The following is a 19599-nucleotide window of genomic DNA, read 5'->3' on the forward strand; positions in this document are numbered from 1 at the left end:
TATTGCTTCTGCAATACTTGTGACAACATACCCTGCCCTCTGCTACCATATAGCGAACAACAGTATCAGTATTCCTAGGGGAATTTTCAAGTCATTAGGTGTCCTTCTAACTCATTATCTGATAAACTTATTTGAAAAACTAACATCAGTGAAAATAAAAAGTGCATTTCTGTTTGCGCTATAGCACCAAGTCATTTCAAAAGCAATTCCTTGGAAAGATGACATAATTTGGCAAAAGAGCTCCCTTTCAATAACCATTAATATACTCAGTGCCACTCTCCCACACTGGACTAGAAGGCACTCAAGAGTGACAAAACAGCTGCCTAATAAGCCCTCCTAAACTCTGAGCCTGTTATTGTCTTCTCTGGTTAAGTGGAAAATGGCTTGTATAAAGTTTAGAAAGCTGCATCTCAAGAGACTCACAGCAGAGCTCAACGGAGCACACCCTGGCCTCCAGCATCAGTCTTTTCCTTCCACCCTTGACACAGGGGTTGATGAAAAATCTGAGTAGGCTTCAGCAATGAAGAGATCAGAAAAGTTACCCTTTGCTGGGGTTAAAAAAAAATAAAAATCTCTCCTAAGTGTGGACAATAACATACATGAATTTCTCCATCCTGACACAGCGTTTCCTTTGTATTCATCTCCTGTCACAGACTATGGGAAGCAGCAAAGTATCCTGTTTTCCCCAATCACAGACAAGCAGGTCACATTCTTCATTTCTGAATCACCACAAGACCACTGTTAAGCAGTTCCTTTCCAAACTATGTCTGTCTCTTGTCTTTAGCCAGGAGTATGTACTTCAAACTTGAAACTTCATACAGAAACACACAGCTGCCTCTATCTTCAGACAGGCAGACTGCTCTTTTGGCTTCCATTCAAGTGCCCACTCATGCTTTAGTTAATTCTTCTCTTCAAAGGTGGCAGATCTTGGAACTCTCCTCCATCCCAGAAACTCACATCCTTACATTCTTGCATTGTACAAGTGGGGCTGCCAAAGCCATCCCAGTGTCACTGAGTGGATTCATGTTTGTAAACAGTTTTTCTTTTCTTTTTCTTCTTCTACTTAGATATTCACACCCTACTGCCCAATGCCTGTGGACCAATCACTTTTAGTAGGACTTGCACTCCTTAACTACATTAGGTGAGCTCTTAAGCAGTACTTAAGATATCTAAACAGTTCTTCACAAAGAAGGTTCTTCCAATAACACTTCAAATCCCTTTGTCTCTCAAGGGATTGTTAGTACCAAAACAAAAAAATTGAAAATTGCCTTCCTTTCATTCTAACCAGAGTGTCACTCAGGCTACAGCATGTGCTCTGCACATTAGTAGCAGTTAAGCTATAAAAATGAACTAATATCTGTGTCATGTGAGATGTATTCACTTTTTCAGAAGTTAATTGAACACTAACAAAATGGTTATTTTAACTGCAATTTGCTACAGGTCTTCATTCCAGTCCTTCCACTTCTTGAAGCATCTTACCAGTTCCATCATCTGCATCATTCTGACCAGTCTCCCAATTCTCTGATTTTGTCCCAAAGCCATCAGTGGCAGAAGACTCTGTATAGTCTGCAGGGTTAAATGTCCTAGAGTTTTAAAAGTTAAGAAATGGAAGAGAACACATGGATCATTCAATGAACACAAGCGTCATCATTTCTAGCTGAAGTTGTATTAGATTTAACATCTCTATTTCCATGTAATTTATCTTGATAGTTTTGGTTTCAAAAGAAATTTTTCCTCTATGAGCAAACACAGATAAAAAAGGGAGAAAAGAAGTGGAGAAAAAAGTGAGAAAACTGAAAAAAAAAATTACTGTAGAGAAACTGAACCAAAACAACAATTTCTGAAAAAGCAGTTAACAGCATACCTACTCCTCCCCATCTTATAAAGCATTAGTTTATATCCACAATGATAAGCCCCTCTCAGATGATAGTTTCTCAGCAGGTGGCTGACTGATGAGAAACCAGTATCATATCCTTTCAGAGCACCAGACCTGCACAGGACAGGAGTCGGAACATCAGTAAGATTATTTCAGAATGCACTCCTGACACCAATGCCAAAACACACAGATGCAGCTAAAAGGTGAAAAAGGATTATTGAAGAAAAACCTCTTTTCAGTTTATCATCTAGAAGTATGAACAAGAAGGATTATTAGATAAGTAGTATGAGCCTTCTGTTCATCGTGACATCACTGATATTACATGAAATGTCATTAAAGGCAAACACTGAGTGAAAGTAGTAGAGGCTACACTTCTCTGAAGTAAGTTATTCCAACAAAACTGAGAACAAACTTTAGAGCTGCTGATTAACTTCTTTTGATTCTGTTTTAGGGTCAATGTATGTCCAAACAGCTAAAGCATCAAACCTCAAAAACAGGAGAAAGCTTATAATCGCTAGTCTTTCTGGTTTTATATAGAACTTGGACGTTCTACATTGCACTGAAACAGATCTTTTTTTAAATAGACCTAGGACTATCTGCACCACACAGAACTTTCAGCCTCCTAGGCACTATGTGGCTGCTACTGATAGATACAAATGGGTTCTCCAAGTTTGAGATATTAACACTGAGTGAACTTACATTAGGTTTGTATAGGTCTGTCTAGTTAGAAATACTGGTTTAAGACAAAAATAATCCATTAATCATGTAACAGATCTGTGAATTTTTGCATCTATATTGGTTTATCAAACATACAGCAATATTAATACATACAGTGGCAATATTAATATTGTCAAATAATATTGCCACTGAGTTTGATCCTTGCCAAAATCTGTGCTCTGCATGTTTCTTACCCCATGCCTTGAGCTGAAAACCTCCCCGCTCTGCTCCCTCTGCCACGTCCAAACCCTAGGAGAGAAAACACCATTTAACAGCAACAGCATAGGAGCTGCCAATCGCTAGTCTGTCACATTAAAAAATACTATGGTTGAAGAAGAAAACTACTGTAGTTAAAGTTAAGCATCATTTACTTCCCAAATTTCCTCACAGGAGAATTTGTTTCCTTAACACACGCAAGTAAGCCACAGTTCATCTAAGACTACACGTTTCAGTAGGACTTGCAATTCTTTGCTATCTTTTCTGTATCTAGTAAAGTAGCTCCAAATGCCAAGAAAAGGACTTACCTAAAGACCCATCCCACATGAGACTGCTATTGCCAAATCATTAGACATTTTTCAAAATTTTGTCTTTAAATTTCTCACTCTTGCCTAAGATGCTCTAGAATCCCAGCCTCCCTGCGTACCCTGATCTCTCAAGAAATTCCCCGTCACTTCTTGTCTGTGAGGAGAAAGTTTAAATACTCCATTTGTTTCCTTCTCTGACTCAGCCCACCTGTCTACCCCTACCCTCCTGTGCTTTTGCCAACCTGCAACCACACATTTCTTCTGCTTCCCTCTTAATCATAGTTACTGACATGAAAATTACCCAATTCAAATTACTCAAACTTCCTTGTTATCACCCACAAGGATATTCATTTCTATTTTAACAACAACAACAAATATTTGTTGCCTCCAATTTTGGTTACCAGCCTCAGTTTACAAGCTTCTCGATACAGTGAATGGCTTTATTTTTGCGTGTTGCATAGTGCCAACAAGGCATGAAAATTTTTGTATTACTTAACCATCCATAAAGCACACATCTACATAAACTGTTAGAAACTATTTCTTACATGTGGCATATTTCTACATAGGTTTTGGATTTTTTCCTTTTTTAGGACCTCAATATCTGAGGCTTTTCCAGTTTGTTGGCTTTTTTGAGGAAGACTATGAATATTATTTTGTATTACAAGAATAGGAGGACGTCGAGAGCTGCAGACTGAGAACAAAGCAATGTTTATTTTAATGACAAAATTATGTGGTAATTATAAGTCACCAAGCAACTACAAGTTTACCAGAGCACGAAAATTATAATCCTAAGTCACCAATACACTGGTTGTCCAAACATCAGAATTACCCATGATAGGCTGTTCGAATTTGGATCAAAATTACCCCTTATTTTCAGGGGACCACCTAAACTGAATAAGAACAGTAGCTCCAGGACATGGTAAAACCAGTTTAGGAAGTTCCTATTTTAAGGACTTTCCTTTCCTTCCCCTCACCACTCGTTCTTCCCCTTGTCTTTTAAAACTTGTACAGTGAACTAGGGCATTTCTGGACGTCTAAAATGTCTACCACCTACATTTTTAAGGACTTCTTATAAGCATCAAAACAGCAGGACAGCTTTACCCACACTTGATGAAAGAGTTTACCCACATCCTATACAAGATGACAACTGCTAGCTACAGAGGAACCATAGAAACCTGCAGAGGAAGGATTCCCATCCAGCAACACAGAAGAACTGAAATCTGACACTAGGCCAGGCCATCTATCTCTACATTTTCCCATCTTTGCTCTCTTTTCACAATTGGTTGGAGAGAGGACAGACAGAGGTTAGGAAAGAGGTAACAACAGCTGCAACCCGGCAATCGCCATCCCTTTTCACCGAGCCCATACGTGGAGCTGTGCTCTTTGCTCTGCCGTAAACAACAGTGCCCCAGACCCTGCTGTACCCAACTGATTGTAACTCGGCCTCTGAACCTCCTTGCTCAGCCTACCGATTCTACTGCTCTTCGCTCCTTAACCCACCTAAAATCCCCAATCTGGGAAGCTGATCCATGGCATAATGGGGTCGCAGCTCTCAGATGCACAGAAGTCAGTGCACTCTGGATTATCTTTCTGGCCAGTAAATAATTTTTTTTAAGAGTAGAACCAACTAAACAAGTTTACTTGGGGACACTGTAGGGGCCATCTATGTAATAAATTTCCTTCCTACAGCTATCAATACAGCATTAAACACCATTTACTAATGATGCACTGTCCTGGTTTCATCTGGGACAGAGTTAATTGTCTTCCTAGTAGCTGGTACGGTGCTATGTTTTGAGTTCAGTATGAGAAGAATGTTGATAACACTGATGTTTTCAGTTGTTGCTAAGTAGTGTTTAGACTAAAGTCAAGGATTTTTCAGCTTCTCATGCCCAGCCAGCGAGAAAGCTGGAGGGGCACAAGAAGTTGGCACAGGACACAGCCAGGGCAGCTGACCCAAAGTGGCCAACGGAGTATTCCATACCATGTGACGTCACATCTAGTATAGGAACTGGGGGGAGTGGGGGTGGGGGAATCGCCGCTCAGGGACTAACTGGGTGTCGGTCGGCGGGTGGTGAGCAATTGGACTGTGCATCATTTGTACATTCCAATCCTTTTATTACTACTGTTGTCATTTTATTAGTGTTATCATTATCATTATTAGGTTCTTCTTTTCTCTTCTATTAAACCGTTCTTATCTCAACCCACGAGTTTTGCTTCTTTTCCCGATTCTCTCCCCCATCCCACTGGGTGGGGGGGGGCAGTGAGTGAGCGGCCGCGTGGTGCTTAGTTGCTGTCTGGGGTTAAACCACGACACATATTTAAGGGAAACCTGCAGTGGAAAGGGGAGTGGAATGCGAGAGAAACACCTATGCAGACACCAAGGTCAGTGAAGAAGAAGGAGGTGCGCCAGAGGAGGCGATTCCCCTGCAGCCCATGATGAGACAGCAAGCAGGCTGTCCCCCTGCAGCCCATGGAGGTGAACAGTGGAGCAGATGCCCACCTGCAGCCCGTGGAGGACCCCACGCCGGAGCAGGTGGGTGCCCCTGAAGATGGCTGCGACTCCATGGGAAAGCCCGCGCTGGAGCAGCCTGTGACTGAAGGACTGCAGCCCGCAGAAAGGACCCACGCTGGAGCAGTTTGTGAAGAACTGCAGCCTGTGGGAAGGACCCAACGCTGGAGCAGGGGAAGAGTGAGGAGTTCTCCCCCTGAGGAGGAAGGAGCGGCAGAGACAATGTGTGATGAACTGACTGCAACCCCCATTCCCCATCGCCCTGTGCTGCTGGGGGAGAGGAGGTAGAGAAAATTGGGAGTGGAATTGTGCCTGGGAAGAAGGGAGGGGTGGGGGGAAGGTGTTTTAAGATTTGGTTTTACTTCTCATTATCCTTGTTTTGATTTGATTGGTAGTAAATTAAATTGATTTTGTTTTTTCCCCAAGTTGAGTCTGGTTTTTGCCCGTGACAATAATTGGTGAGTGATCCTTCCCTGTCCTTATCTTGACCCACAAGCTTTTCATTATATTTTATCCTCCCCATACCATGGGGGGGGGGGGGAGGGGAGGGAGGAGCGAGCAAGTGGCCTTGTGGTCCTTTGTTGCTGGCTGGGCTTAAACCATGACAGCTTCACACCGCAATTCAGAGCAGGGACCCAAATTCTGAGCATGCAATCCCATAGTAGCTTAAACCTGTTTAAATCAGAACTACTAAAACCGAGGTCTTTCTCACCAGTGATCACAAGCTCTACTCTCTTTCCTGCACTGATGGTTTTGCACGTACCAGTGAGCGAGCACAAAACCACCATCAGAAAACAAAATTATTAGTTCGCTGTTGGATCAGCTCTCCGAACCAGTTCCCTGCTTGCTAAATGCCAGGAAAACAGTCACCTTTACACCTGGATAAGCCACCAAAAACCCCTGTTGTCCCCAGCTACCATGATGCCTGCCCCCTTTTTTCTTTTTTCGCTTGGTTAATTTTAAACTTAGATCAATCCTCTGACAAAGTTAAAATGCGCCAGGAGACAGACAGGACCAATTCCTCCCAGCAGTAATGCCAGTTTGTGCTTGTAACATAAAAAGTATAGCTTTAACACTACTCTAAAAAGATATGTATATATGGTTTAGATCACAACAGTCAATGTTTACAAAATTGTTTTTTTTCCCTGTGGTAATTCACAATCAGCAATTCTTCTATCAACATTTTTATCTACCCACAAAAAGAGAACAAGTGACTTGGCAGTAGCTCATTAAATCTAGTGAGTCTAAAGGAATAGACTTTCTTACAATCAATCAGCATATTGAGCACAAAAGCAAATGACAGACATCAGGCAAAGAACAAAATTACTGCCCTGCCTCATATAAACCCTCATAACATTTCTTCACATTCCTTTACACTTGGATCTACAAACAGCCGTCTAAAGTATCAAGGCAGCATTGCTTACTCATTTCTGTTCCAGGAAACCAGGACCAGGGAACTATGTTTAAAGTTGATTCGGATCAACATTCCTGCTACTACCCCTATCCAACGTAATTTTAAATTATGAACTATTTAAAATGTCTTTGTTTCCTTTAACATTGTAACTCTGTTCAACTGTGTACTGTTGGGGGGGGGGGGGGGGGGGTGTCCTGCTCTCCAGCACATCTCCCTCAGTTGACTAGGTTCACATTAGCCATCACTTATTCAATTTACATTTTTCTTTTCTGGAATGAATTCTAGAGAAGTCAACACTTATACTCAGGCAGGCGGCGAGATTTTCTGTTTCCACTAAAACCCATTGGGAGTTCAAAACACTCATAATCACACAATCAAGTCTTCACTCTGGTACCGTCCACGCATGGAAAGAATCATTCATCTCATTCACAATGTTTCTTCCCCCAAAACAAACACACACTACATGGGAGCATGAGAAGTGTGCAGTACCACAACTCGGATGGGCCTAGCCCATTAACTTAATATCCTATTCTGTAGAAAATCCAATTTGCTGAGCTTGCAGACCTAAATCCTTGCACTGCAACATAGGTGCTTTATTTCAAAACTCAGATTTTCACGCTGCCAGGTTTAAATTAGATGAAGACACTTTAAGGTTAAGAAAGAGGCCTAAGAACAGCTGAAAGGAAAAGGAAATGCAGACTGGAAGGACAGGCAACACCCTAAGATTTGTGCTTATCTCCAACTACACAGTAACTGAACAGTCCTGGTCTCTGCTCTGGAAATGCAGAGCCAGCCATCTTCCCAGCAGACGCTGAGGTGACGGAGGCTTAAACATTATGAAGAGATAAGGAGGCTAAGTATAGAAAGTTTGTATTCTAGGTATTCCATACTACCAAAACAAACACTGAAGCTATATTTAATGATTCAAAGCACTTTTGTCTTATTAGTCATCATAAAGCTAGAAGCATTGGATCAGTTTTATATACTGCATGTACTCTATAACCATTTTTAGAAACACATGCAGAAAACTTTCAACTCTAAATTTATGTTTGAAAGAAAATAAATAACTTATGTTAAAGCTAAATTCTGGTTAATCTCAAAAAAAAAAAAAAAAAAATTTTTACATGACACACACAGCTTCCTAACCAATGCAGAATCAACTACAGCAAAACTAAACAGACTTCAGATTGTGACCTCCAGAAAGTCTGCTCTACATTCATGTTTTAGAAAAACCAACATCCTTACTAGTTCTGGCAAAGGAAATCCAAAATATATTCTGTGCCAACTGTGCTAAGCTTTTAAAACAAGAAAATGTTTAGACATGCAATTCTGGCTCATTTTTTTCAAGGATAGCATACTTATCTAAAAAAATGTTTAAAAAAAAAAGAAGAACAAGAATACAAGCTGGACTATAGTCAGATATTTACAAAAAGGGTAAGCTGCTTTGCTTTCTTATACAGCCAGCAGAAAAAACAAAAGTTTGAAAGGCTCCTTGTCATGCTGGTTAAGTCTAAAATTAAAACATAATGTTTTTCCATTTAATTTTTATTTCTGTTTTGCTGGAAAAAAAAAAAAATCCCTGTCAGCATCCATATTTATGGCATGCTCACATTACTCTGGAAAGACGAAGAGGAAGGGAATCACAGAACAGAAGTAAAAGCAACAAATCCATTTTCACTTTGCAAACCAGGAGAATTGCTACACATGAATCTGTAACAACTTCTATGCTGAATCAAGTCCAAAAGTTCATCTACCTGCTATCCCATTATCAGCTATGGTCAATTGGATATTGTACTGGTTTCAGCTGGGATAGAGCTAACTGTCTTCCTAGTAGCTGGTACGGTGCTATGTTTTGAGTTCAGTATGCGAAGAATGTTGATAACACTGATGTTTTCAGTTGTTGCTCAGTAGTGTTTAGACTATAGTCAAGGATTTTTCAGCTTCTCATGCCCAGCCAGTGAGAAAGCTGGAGGGGCACAAGAAGTTGGCACAGGACACAGCCAGGGCACCTGACCCAAACTGGCCAACGGGGTATTCCATACCATGTGACGTCCCATCTAGTATAGGAACTGGGAAGTGGGGGCAGGGAATCGCCGCTCGGGGTCTGGCTGGGTGTCGGTCGGCAGGTGGTGAGCAATTGCCCTGCGCATCATTTGTACATTCCAATCCTTTTATTACTATTGTTGTCATTCTATTAGTGCTATCATTATCATTATTAGTTTCTTCTTTTCTGTTCTATTAAACCGTTCTTATCTCAACCCAGGAGTTTTACTTTTTTTCCAATTTCCTCCCCCATCCCACTGGATGGGGGGGGGAGTGAGTGAGCGGCTGCGTGGTGCTTAGTTGCTGGCTGGGGTTAAACCACGACAGATATCTAGGGAAGAGTACAAGAACTGAAACCACAGTACAGTTTCTCTGGACACTCTCCTCGTCTTCAACCATTTGTGGCTCAGACTTCTTCAGCCAAAGATAATTTACATACATCAAAATCCTCAGTGGTTTTTCTTTTTCTTGCTGTGGTTCTTTTTTAGGATGGAATTGTCAAGTCTCTCTGTGTGTACGTTTTCAGCACCCACAGGATCTTATTGAAAGGAGTTCCTCAGGTTAACTACATGTATGAAGAACCACCTCTGTAAGTTCATTTTGAACCTGTAACCTACTGACTTAATCTCATATTCTCTCATTTGCATACTTTCTTGGAGTGATCAATTGATTTCCCCACAGAAACTTCTCCGCAGAAATTTTACAGATCTTTACCATACACCCACTCAGCCCTTTCTTTTGCAGGTGGAGAAGCCCTAGTCTGCTCGTTCCTCACGCCCCATAAATGCAGTCTTCCCAGTACCTTCAAAAGCCTTTTCTAGCTCTACCACATCCTTTTCAACATGGAGTGGAGGACAGTGGGAGAACCAGACCTGAAATGTTTATGGTCGTAATTTTGTAATTTTTGCTTTCTGTTAATCAGTCAATAACGTGTATCTACTTCAAATCCCTGATCTCCTGCATACCAGCAACCAGTGGTGTTTGTACACTGTATACCTACTGCCCTATAAAGTTGCAAGGAATGTCACACAGTCATTAATGGAAGATCTACTGCACAACGAAGCTGGTGCCTATGTTGGAGATATGCAAGAAACAAAACAAAGGATGCTACTTAACCCCTGTAAGGAGTTAGAGGCATGACCCTGAGAGAAGGGAGTACCCAGATAAGCACAAGGGAAACTCTACTACTGATAAAGTCAAACTTTGAGTGAACTATCCTAATTAACATAGTAAAAACCCCGCCCTCGGGTAGGGAAAGCCCCCTACCAACAGCAGCCCCTTCCTCACGGCGACACACGCACAATAAAAGAGGAGGACGCTGTGGCTTCAAGCGGAGACGAGGCTCGCGAGAACCAATAGGAGCAAGGGTGAGCGAAACTGTGAAAGTACTGATTGCTGTTGCGCGGGGTGTATAAATGTTCTCCGTGTGTTCACCGAGGGGTGCTAGCTGTGTGGAGTTACCACCTGGTACCCATCTCTGTGCAAACATGAAATAAACAAATATCTCGGCTCTGTGTGTTATCGGCTCTTCGCACACTGGGTGAAGAACCCCGTTTTGGGACAACACCTACAGCACCAAGGCTGAAATACTCAGTATCAGGGGTTTTCCCCCTCAGTAAACAGGACATTATCACCCCAGTGTCAATCCCATTTCTGCTATTTTCAGTGCATATCATTTCTTAAAATTAGGCTGTTCTACAGTGAAGCAGTAATAGGATGGCCCAGCAAATCTTCCCCTAGAAAGCAGCCAGTAAGATAATCCCAGCTTGAGAGAAGGTAGCTTAAAATAGAGAGACAGTGCATTGCTCAGATATTAGCTGACCCCTAATTTTGTAGCCAGTGCCTAGATTCCTACACACACACACACACTCTGCATGAAACATTTCTGAAAAAGGGTTCTGTGGTGATTACCAGCAACCTATTTACTTTCAGCTGAAGTACTTTATCCCACATTTGACTATCCTGTGTAACAGAAAAGAAAGACTACTGAATGAAATGGTGGGAAGCTTTTTTATTATCATTTCTACTAATATCCAAAGAAAGAAGGTCATGCATCACTGAAATACTGAAAGTGAATTACACAGCTTTATAAAACTCCCTGCAGATTTCAAGGGCTTGCATTATAAAATTAAATTAGTGTGATGGGTTGACCCTGGCTGAACGCCAGGTGCCCACCAAAGCCATTCTATCACTCCCCCATCCTCAGCTGGACAGGGGAGAGAAAAATATAACAAAAAGCTTGCGGGTCGAGATAAGGACAGGAGAGATCATTCACTAATTACCGTCACGGGCAAAACAGACTCAATTTGGGGAAAATTAGCTCAATTTATTACAAATCACCAGAGTAAGGTAATGAGAAATAAAACCAAATCTCAGAACACCTTCCCTCCACCCCTCACTTCTTCCCGGGCACAACTTCACTCCTGGATTTTACCACCAGGCCCCCCCAGCGGCACAGGGGGACAGGGATGGGGTTTACGGTCATCACACGTTATTTTCTGCTGCTTCACCTCCTCAGGGGGAGGTCTCATCACACTCTTCCCCTGCTCCAGCATGGGGTCCCACCCACGGGAGACAGTCCTCCACGAACTTCTCCAACGTGGGCCATTGCCACGGGCTGCAGTTCTTCACGAACTGCTCCAGCGTGGGTCCTTTCCACGGTGTGCAGTCCTTCAGGAGCACACTGCTCCAGCGTGGGTCCCCCATGGGGTCACAAGTCCTGCCAGAAAACCTGCTCCCTGGGCTCCTCTCTCCACAGATCCACAGGTCCTGCCAGGAACCTGCTCCAGCACGGGGTTCCCATGGGGTCACAGCCTCCTTCGGGAACCCACCTGCTCCGGCGTGGGGTCCTCCACAGGCTGCGGGTGGATATCTGCTCCACCGTGGAGCTCCCTGGACTGCAGGGGGACAGCCTGCCTCACCAGGGTCTTCACCACGGGCTGCAGGGGAATCTTCGCTCCGGTGCCTGGAGCATCTCCTCCCCCTCCTTCTTCACTGACCTTGGTGTCCGCAGGCTTGTTTCTCTTACATGTTCTCACTCCTCTCTCTGGCGGCTGTTTCTCTCTGTCCCAGCCTTTTTTTCCTTCTTAAAATTGTTATCACAGAGGCGTTACCACTATCACTGATTGGCTCGGCCTTGGCCGGTGGCGGGTCCATCTTAGAGCCGGCTGGTATGGGCTCGCCCTCTCTCAAACACAGGGGAAGCTTCCAGCAGCTTCTTACAGAAGCCACCCCTGTAACCCCCCCCCCCCCCCCGCTACCAAAACCTTGCAACACAAAACCAATACAATTATGTATTTCTTGCCACAGAATACACACACTTGTAATATAATGATCCTGAAGTTCAACAGGTTTATCATAGACAGTTGCAAACACTTCATTAAGATACTTTGCTCATATGAATGTACAGTCTAAAATATTTGGCAGAGAGATACAGTAATACTATGTACACTAAGCCAGTGAACAGAAATTGGTTGAAGTTGTTCCTGTTTCTTCAGTCAGATATGACAGTTTGATCTGATGATTAAGTGCTTTGGCTTGAGACATATGATATTCATCTAGAGCTACAGTGTTGACAACAAAAGCAGTGTATTGTCCATAAGGTTACAAAGCAAAAAATAGACTGCATTTGAAATTAACCTCTAAGTTTCACCCAACAATTTAAAAAAAAATCCTACCTTTATATTTATAATTTGAGTATAAAGGACTATTTTATAAAACAAATAACCAAAAGACTTACATTCCATCTATTAACAGTGCTAACATACCAAAAACTGTAGCTGTGAGCTATACCACACCCTCCCTTGCAAAGCTACCTCTCTGCACACACCATTTGGTATTTGCTGATTCACAGGTACAACTGAGTCATTCTTGTAACCCTCTAGAAGCTACATGTCTTTGCATCTTTCCACTCCTTCGAGATGCAGATCTGGAGACTATGAAGTTGGACGTGCCTGTCTTTGAATGCCTCGTTAGTGGATATTCCAAAGAGAAGAGAGTTCTCTGAAGGCAGAATTTTTCACGAGTCAGACATTACTTAAGTACATTAGCTCTGCTGTGCACTTTATCAATTTAACTCATTTAATACCCACTTCCCCACACAATCTGCACTGTACCTCGGTTACTCATTTTCATTCCTCCTGCTCTAAGGAAAAACAAGCCTCTTTCCACTCCAACCTGTGAAAATCCAAAGCAACTACACATCCCTTGATTCCACATCAACTCCATTTTCAACATCTTTCCTATCTCTTCTACATGATAGGATTGGAGTTGTACCTAAGACTCCACAGTATTCTTTTTCCACGGTTCTCATCAACTCTTCCATGCTAAATTCCTTCTCTTACCAAAAAGCCCCTAAAGAGGCTTGTACTTTCCCTGATTGGGTGCCAAAACCAGAAGGCAAGCCTGACAACCAGATCCACCCCAAAGAAACAGCACAAGTACACATCAAATCCTTCCCCAAGAGCCCTACAGATGGAATCTCTTGTACTCTCCTGCTGCCAAGGTACATCCTGAGGAGCCCAGTGCACTCCCACTCACAGGAGGCTGGCATGAATCGATCTGGGAAAACAGCTCTCCGTAGCCAGAGCACACAAGCCTGCTACACAGGAAATTACCATAAAGGTGATTTGCGTCAATTCTTTTAAGTTGTTCTGAGACCAAGACATGACAAGGGGTAAGGGAGGGGGGATGTACCTAAATTAAAGGTGGCTGAAGTACTTATAGAATCAAAGGATAACCAACAAATGCTTAAAAAGAAGTGTTTAAAGAAATAAATGGGAGAGTTCCATTTCAGGACATGAAATCAGTGCCAGTCTCACAGCAATGCCACCATCTCACCTCTCCCACGGCCACGTTTCCCACGGTCTGAAGGCCTGTCTCCTTGATTGTTGTCCACTCCATTCTCTTCAGCTCTAACTGTGGAGAGAGGACAGCTTAAGAGAAGCTTTAGAGACTCATACATGAGACCATATAGCCATCTGCTTAACCCGAACCCCAAAAGAAAAGGCAAGGTTTTAAAGTGGGCTGGTCAACAGATCTCAGTCACCTCTCTTCTTTGGGGGCCTAACTACAAGCAAGTTATGTTTACTTTGCACTGGACAATTAGGAAGCAAAATATCTAATAAGAGGGAAATGTCCCTCAGCAGGCACACTTCTGTTTTTTAAATAAATAAATAAATAAATAAATAAATGCAGTGTTTTGCAGCCTACACTGTTAAATTAATTACGGCCTCACCTCTTTAACGAGGTAGGAAATAAAGCTGCCTCATACTACGCTTCCTTGATAACGCGCTGAGTGGCAACAGTGAAAGAATAAGGGATAACCAAGAACACCAACTCTTCTCCTGTCTGCCCATACCATATCCCTGTACAACCAGGGAAACTTAAAAGAACTCTCCTCTGTATTTAAATCAGAGGGATGATGACTGGGTGAAGGTGAAGCATTAGAAAAGCACTGCAACTTAACTATTTTGTGGAAAATTCCTGAGGAGATACTCTGAAAGATGGCAGGCTCCTTGAAGAAAGAAAGAAAGAAGAAAAAAAAGAGGACCGGCCACTTAAAACACTTCTGAGATTTTGTACTGCACAGCTTTTCCTAATGGCAGCAACAAAATCATTAATGCTTGGACTGGGAAACTGGAAAGATAATATCAAGATTTGGTGACCATCTGAAAAGTCTTTAATTCCAGTTTACAAAAAGAGACAAGCAGCATCTGGCTCTGGCAAAAATTTTGCCCCTCGCTTTCATTTTGATGGATCCGATTTACATTTTTTCTAAGCATAGCTGCAAGTTTTATTAATATTTTTTCCTATCTTGACGTTACTCTGTTCTACAAAGTTTCACAATATCTTCACTGGCACAATATTTGAGTATATTCCAATAATGAATTAGAAGAGTTGGCTAATATTGTAAATATTTTTCCTGCTTTTAAGTGAAAAGCTAAACATATTTTTTTCATTCCAGTTTCTCTGCTCATCTATCAGTGTTGTGTATGGCCCTTACAGGCAATGTACATAGCTTTGATACTGCTGATAAAACTTAGAGAAAAAAGCAACGTGTATCCAATGGTGATCTAATGTGATGCTACCTAACTTGGAAACATCAGTTTGCTTTTGTACAATATATTATTGCACCTGTATAAACTGTAGCAAATTTTTAAACGTTTCAACTCAAAGAATTTTCTCTGTTGTAGAAACTCACCTTTGGTTGGTTTATGTGAGTAATATATGCTAGAGATTAATAATGATCCCAGTCTTTTCATTCCCCTTATGAGAAGATGAGAACATCTTCAGGTTCTCCCACTCATAAAAGGAGATGGAGTCAAAGCTGGATAATTTTTTCATTAAAAGAAACAAAAAAGTGTATCAGCTGTGCAGCAACATACTTGCTCTCAAGCAGTCTTACAAAGACTCAATTCTAAAACTTACATAAAGAACAGCAATGTGTACAAGATCAATTAATCAAAAAAGGACAGAAATTTAAGTTAAATTGAACGTCTCTAAACAAGCACGGACTATCCCAAAACCAAGTCACGTAGTCAAGCCAAGCATACCAAGTCAAGCATACCTGTCGCACAAACAAGTTATCATCCCTTCAGCACTGAGCTATAACTCAGACGGACTTTACTCCATTAAGCATTCGCTCTCAACTCAGTCAGTTTCAGCTACAAGAAAAGCATCTGAATCTTTAAAAATGAACCCCTATACGTACACTCTCGGCCACGGCTGCCTCCTCTTCCCCTTCTGTTGGAACTTCCCCGTCCATGACTCGCTTCTCTGTCCCCTCGTTTTTCTCTGTCCCCTTTGTTTTCTGAACTTTCCTTTCCAAGGCTTTTCTTCTTTCCCCCTACAGTCTCCCAAGAAGTCTATTTGGAGAGAATAGAATTAGATACAAAAGTCAAAAAGGAATAGACAGCTCTCAATGCATACTTCCACCTCATACCCCTCCGGTTCATGGAAAAAAACAGGCATTTGCATAACATCACATATGTAATACCTTGCAAACTACACTGATACAAATGGAAACACAGGCTGTATTTTTGGGAAGAGATGAGAAAGAAACAAGTTTTAGAAGTTGAATTTTCTTATGGAATGTGAGAATCCCAAATATTTCTGGCTATAATGGACTTTTACTAGTTCAAGGAAGCCTAGATATGACCACAATGCAAGAAAATCTGCAAAGCAAGCAACAGTTTCCCTCTCAGCTACCCCCATAAATCTAGCAAGGGAGCATGCACAGAGCTATCTTTTTCTCCCAAGGAAATGAAAAAATGCTTATAAGCATCATTGAACAACAGACTGCTGAGAATAAGTACGGGGGGGGGGGGGGGGGGGGGGGGAAGAAAAAATAAAAACTATCATCCAGACATACTAGAATTCAAGCACCAAGAGACAGAATGGCAGAACAACAACTTGAGAAAACTGGGGCCATGATAAGCCAGACCATCTACTCTTAACAGCTACAGCTCATCACACACAGCAAAATACAAGAAAAACTATGTCTAAACAAGACAAGGGACCAAGGTCCAAACATCAGGTTTCAGCTTTAATATTAAACTCCATCTTTAAAATAAACTTAGGGATCGTATCGACTCTATAGGAATTGAAAATAAAATTACTAAAACACTTGCTAAGAATAGCACAGCAACTCATATATTATGCAATTGCATGGTTAGTCTATTGAGCCGTAGTTGCAAAGCAAAGAAGAAAAAAGGTATTATTTGCAAACCATTAAAATGGCAGATAGGTTTATATATACACATCCCCATCTCTAAGAGCTTATACTCTAGGTATTTAAGTGGGAAATTTGCATATGCAAATAAGGTGCCATCAACTGTGAAACACTACGTAAAGCCATGACCTCCGACAGGCACCTGCATCAAACAAAAAAGGTCAGCTATTAGTACTTTTAGGTCCTGTCCTATCTCCTCTCAATTCAGACAACAGCAAGTCAGAAGCCCTCACAAGGTAGGCAATGACCAGCTAGTCCAAGCTGCCTAGAATTGAGAAAACTAATGCTATTGAGAAAGCATGTAACAAAGCAGTTTACAAGTATAAACTCCATGTTTCAGTGTCTCCTTTGAGAGAATAAGTACTAAGAGAATGGTTACTCTCATTTTTTGACATGGTATAAGTGAGAAAGAAGGCTGAAATCACTTTTCGATTTCATCTCCAGTATAGAAGACTACACCACCATAAACCAATTTAGGTGAGGCGCAGACAGCGCAGATTAGAAGTACAGAACTACGTGTTTGTGCAACAGAAAACTGTTTTCTCCAGTAACTATCATATGGCTTCACCTGCCATAGCCTGTGTAACTGCAGGTGTAACACACTAAAACACTCCTAGAGCTTTAGGGACACTTCACAGGAGAGAAAAAAAAAATAACTGCACTGACAACTGAAGAACCAAATCTATATAGTTCAGAATGCACTACTATTTCACCCAAAACTAGATGATCCTGCAAAGCTTAAGAGGAAGCAACCTCTCCTTGGTGAGGTTTTACATGACTTGGGAAGGATCAGTAAAAGGATGACTATGAAAGCATCAGATCCATGCTTTCCCACAAAGTAATTTTGAGGAAAGCCTTGAGAAGTTGGGCATGTCCTTTAAGATAAGAGGATGATGCTACCTCTGGGCATGGGAATCCATCACAGACTATCAAAGCTGCCTGGTTTTGTAAGGGAGCTAACTGATTACAATTTCAGCTGAGGATGCCTGAGGCAACCCAAATGACAGTTGTGGGCCTGACCTTCGTAAATATCTAACAGAAGCCTTCTTACTGGCCTGATCTTAGATGGAAAGAAAAATAATCTGAAAGGTCCCCTTTGTTCTATCTTCAAAGGTTTTAGCAAGTAAAACATGGTGAGGCATAAAATGGATCTTACACCTGTAGGAAGTTAAATTTATAGAAGTCTTGGGCAAAGAAACATGCTTCTCTACTCTCATCCACAAGCCTCTGTCTATCCAAAGCTAGACTGACACAGCTGTTGCAAGTGAAAAGTCTTCATAAAGACTAACAGTCACACAGCATAAAGCCTTAAAGATCACAGCATTAAAAAAAAAAAACAAACCAACACCCCCCCCCCAAAAAAAAAACCTGGCAGAGTACCAAAGAAATTATAAATAGACATACTAGCTATCACTCCTTACTCTTCTAATTCCTCAAATTGGATAGACGCATCTTCTTCCAAATGAGGTTAAAAAACAAAAATCTTCTAGTGCATCAGAATGAAACTAGAAAAAGAGATTTGGGAATCTGCATTCAGAACTAGTACCACCTCTGTTTCCAACTTTACATCTACAGTTAAACTGTTCTGCAATATAATGGCCTTAAAACAAACCCTTCAAGTTGGAGGCCCACAAACTTCCATAAAGAAGAATAAATTTCTTCACACTCTGATGAGGACCCCTTCTAATTAATACTCCTTCCTCCTTGACCCCTTTAAGTTCTCTGTATTTGTTTCTGAGTTGCATTTTGTCTATGGAGAGCAGTGGGTTCAGAGGGACTTATCCATATGTTCTGCTCTTTTGACATGTTGCTTCTAATTGATAAAATGAGTTCAGAAAGTTTCTTCCATGTCATGATCACTTATAACAATTTGCTCAAGTAAGAAAACATTTAACATTCCCTATCAACCAGAAAACCATTTTCAACTAGAAAATGGCAAATACGAGAAGTACAAGAGAACACAAAACAAGCACATTACCAAAATGGACTTAATCGAGTTGAAATGCTCTCTTCTACTCCCAACTTAGCAGCTTGCTCAGTATTATACACTTCTGTGGTTTAGACGACCTCAACTCTTATAAATAAAAAGGGGATAGAAAAGAAAGCCCCCTCAGTCAGAACGGTATGTGTCCTAGATTTAGGGGGGGTGTGGGGGTGAGTTTCCTCATTAACAATAAGCCAGACTACACATCCTGACAAATCACAGGAAATACTAAATGTTCAGCATTAAGAAAGAAAGTCCAGGTGTCTTTCCCAATTTAGATGAGATGGAATCTAGTTTACTGCCTCAGATAAACTGTAAGAAGTCCCTCCAGCAAAAATTTCAACTGCAGCAAGACATATTTTCCTGATATCTCTTGGGATAAAAAATTGTTCTGTGCAACATTAAAAGTGACATTATTTGTTGTTACATACACATTGTTTAGTCTCCTCTTTCTGTTTTTCAATAAAGTCATGCAAATGAGCAACACAGTGAAAGGAGTAACTAGTTGCTGTATCCTCTTCTGCCATTAGTAGCATTGTCAATGCAACTTTCAGATGGGAAAACCTCCTCCAACTTCAATATTGGCAATGCACACCTACAAAAGTTGCACACCTTAAAATATCTGCCTGCCCTTCAGGTTTATAAAGATTGCCCATTGTGGCAAACAGACTCAGGCCTCAAGATTGTGGAAGTGCTACAGAGTAACTACAAATACTGCAGCATAGAACAGGCCAATGACTGACAGAGCACTGAGTTCTGCTGCAGAGTTAAAATTGCTGCATGTAAATGAAAACCGGAGG

At 41.5% G+C, this 19599-nt stretch overlaps 4 protein-coding genes across 14 annotated transcripts in view; 3 read left to right on the forward strand and 1 right to left on the reverse strand.

Annotated features, from left to right (window-relative positions):
• LOC126035259 (uncharacterized) overlaps window positions 1–19599 on the forward strand; it is a 393856-nt gene that overhangs the window by 215169 nt on the left and 159088 nt on the right. The gene's annotated exons all lie outside the window — the stretch shown is intronic.
• LOC126035242 (ubiquitin-associated protein 2-like) overlaps window positions 1–19599 on the reverse strand; it is a 247102-nt gene that overhangs the window by 75842 nt on the left and 151661 nt on the right. For 5 of the 8 annotated variants that reach the window (XM_049793524.1, XM_049793525.1, XM_049793526.1 and 2 more), the window contains 4 exons: window positions 15796–15949; window positions 13923–14000; window positions 2788–2842; window positions 1480–1583 (listed from right to left, as the gene is read on the reverse strand). In XM_049793524.1, the coding sequence (XP_049649481.1) occupies window positions 1480–1583; window positions 2788–2842; window positions 13923–14000; window positions 15796–15949 (391 nt within the window). Of the gene's footprint in view, window positions 1–1479; window positions 1584–2787; window positions 2843–13922; window positions 14001–15285; window positions 15412–15795; window positions 15950–19599 lie in introns of those variants that run through there. The other 3 variants (XM_049793530.1, XM_049793531.1, XM_049793529.1) reach the window with 2 other exon arrangements.
• The window catches only part of LOC126035365 (ribonuclease H-like), a 223521-nt gene that overhangs the window by 45116 nt on the left and 158806 nt on the right, over window positions 1–19599 (forward strand). The gene's annotated exons all lie outside the window — the stretch shown is intronic.
• LOC126035317 (uncharacterized) overlaps window positions 1–19599 on the forward strand; it is a 271995-nt gene that overhangs the window by 38399 nt on the left and 213997 nt on the right. The gene's annotated exons all lie outside the window — the stretch shown is intronic.

Source organism: Accipiter gentilis, chromosome W (assembly GCF_929443795.1).
Source record: "Accipiter gentilis chromosome W, bAccGen1.1, whole genome shotgun sequence".
NCBI lineage: Eukaryota > Metazoa > Chordata > Aves > Accipitriformes > Accipitridae > Astur > Astur gentilis.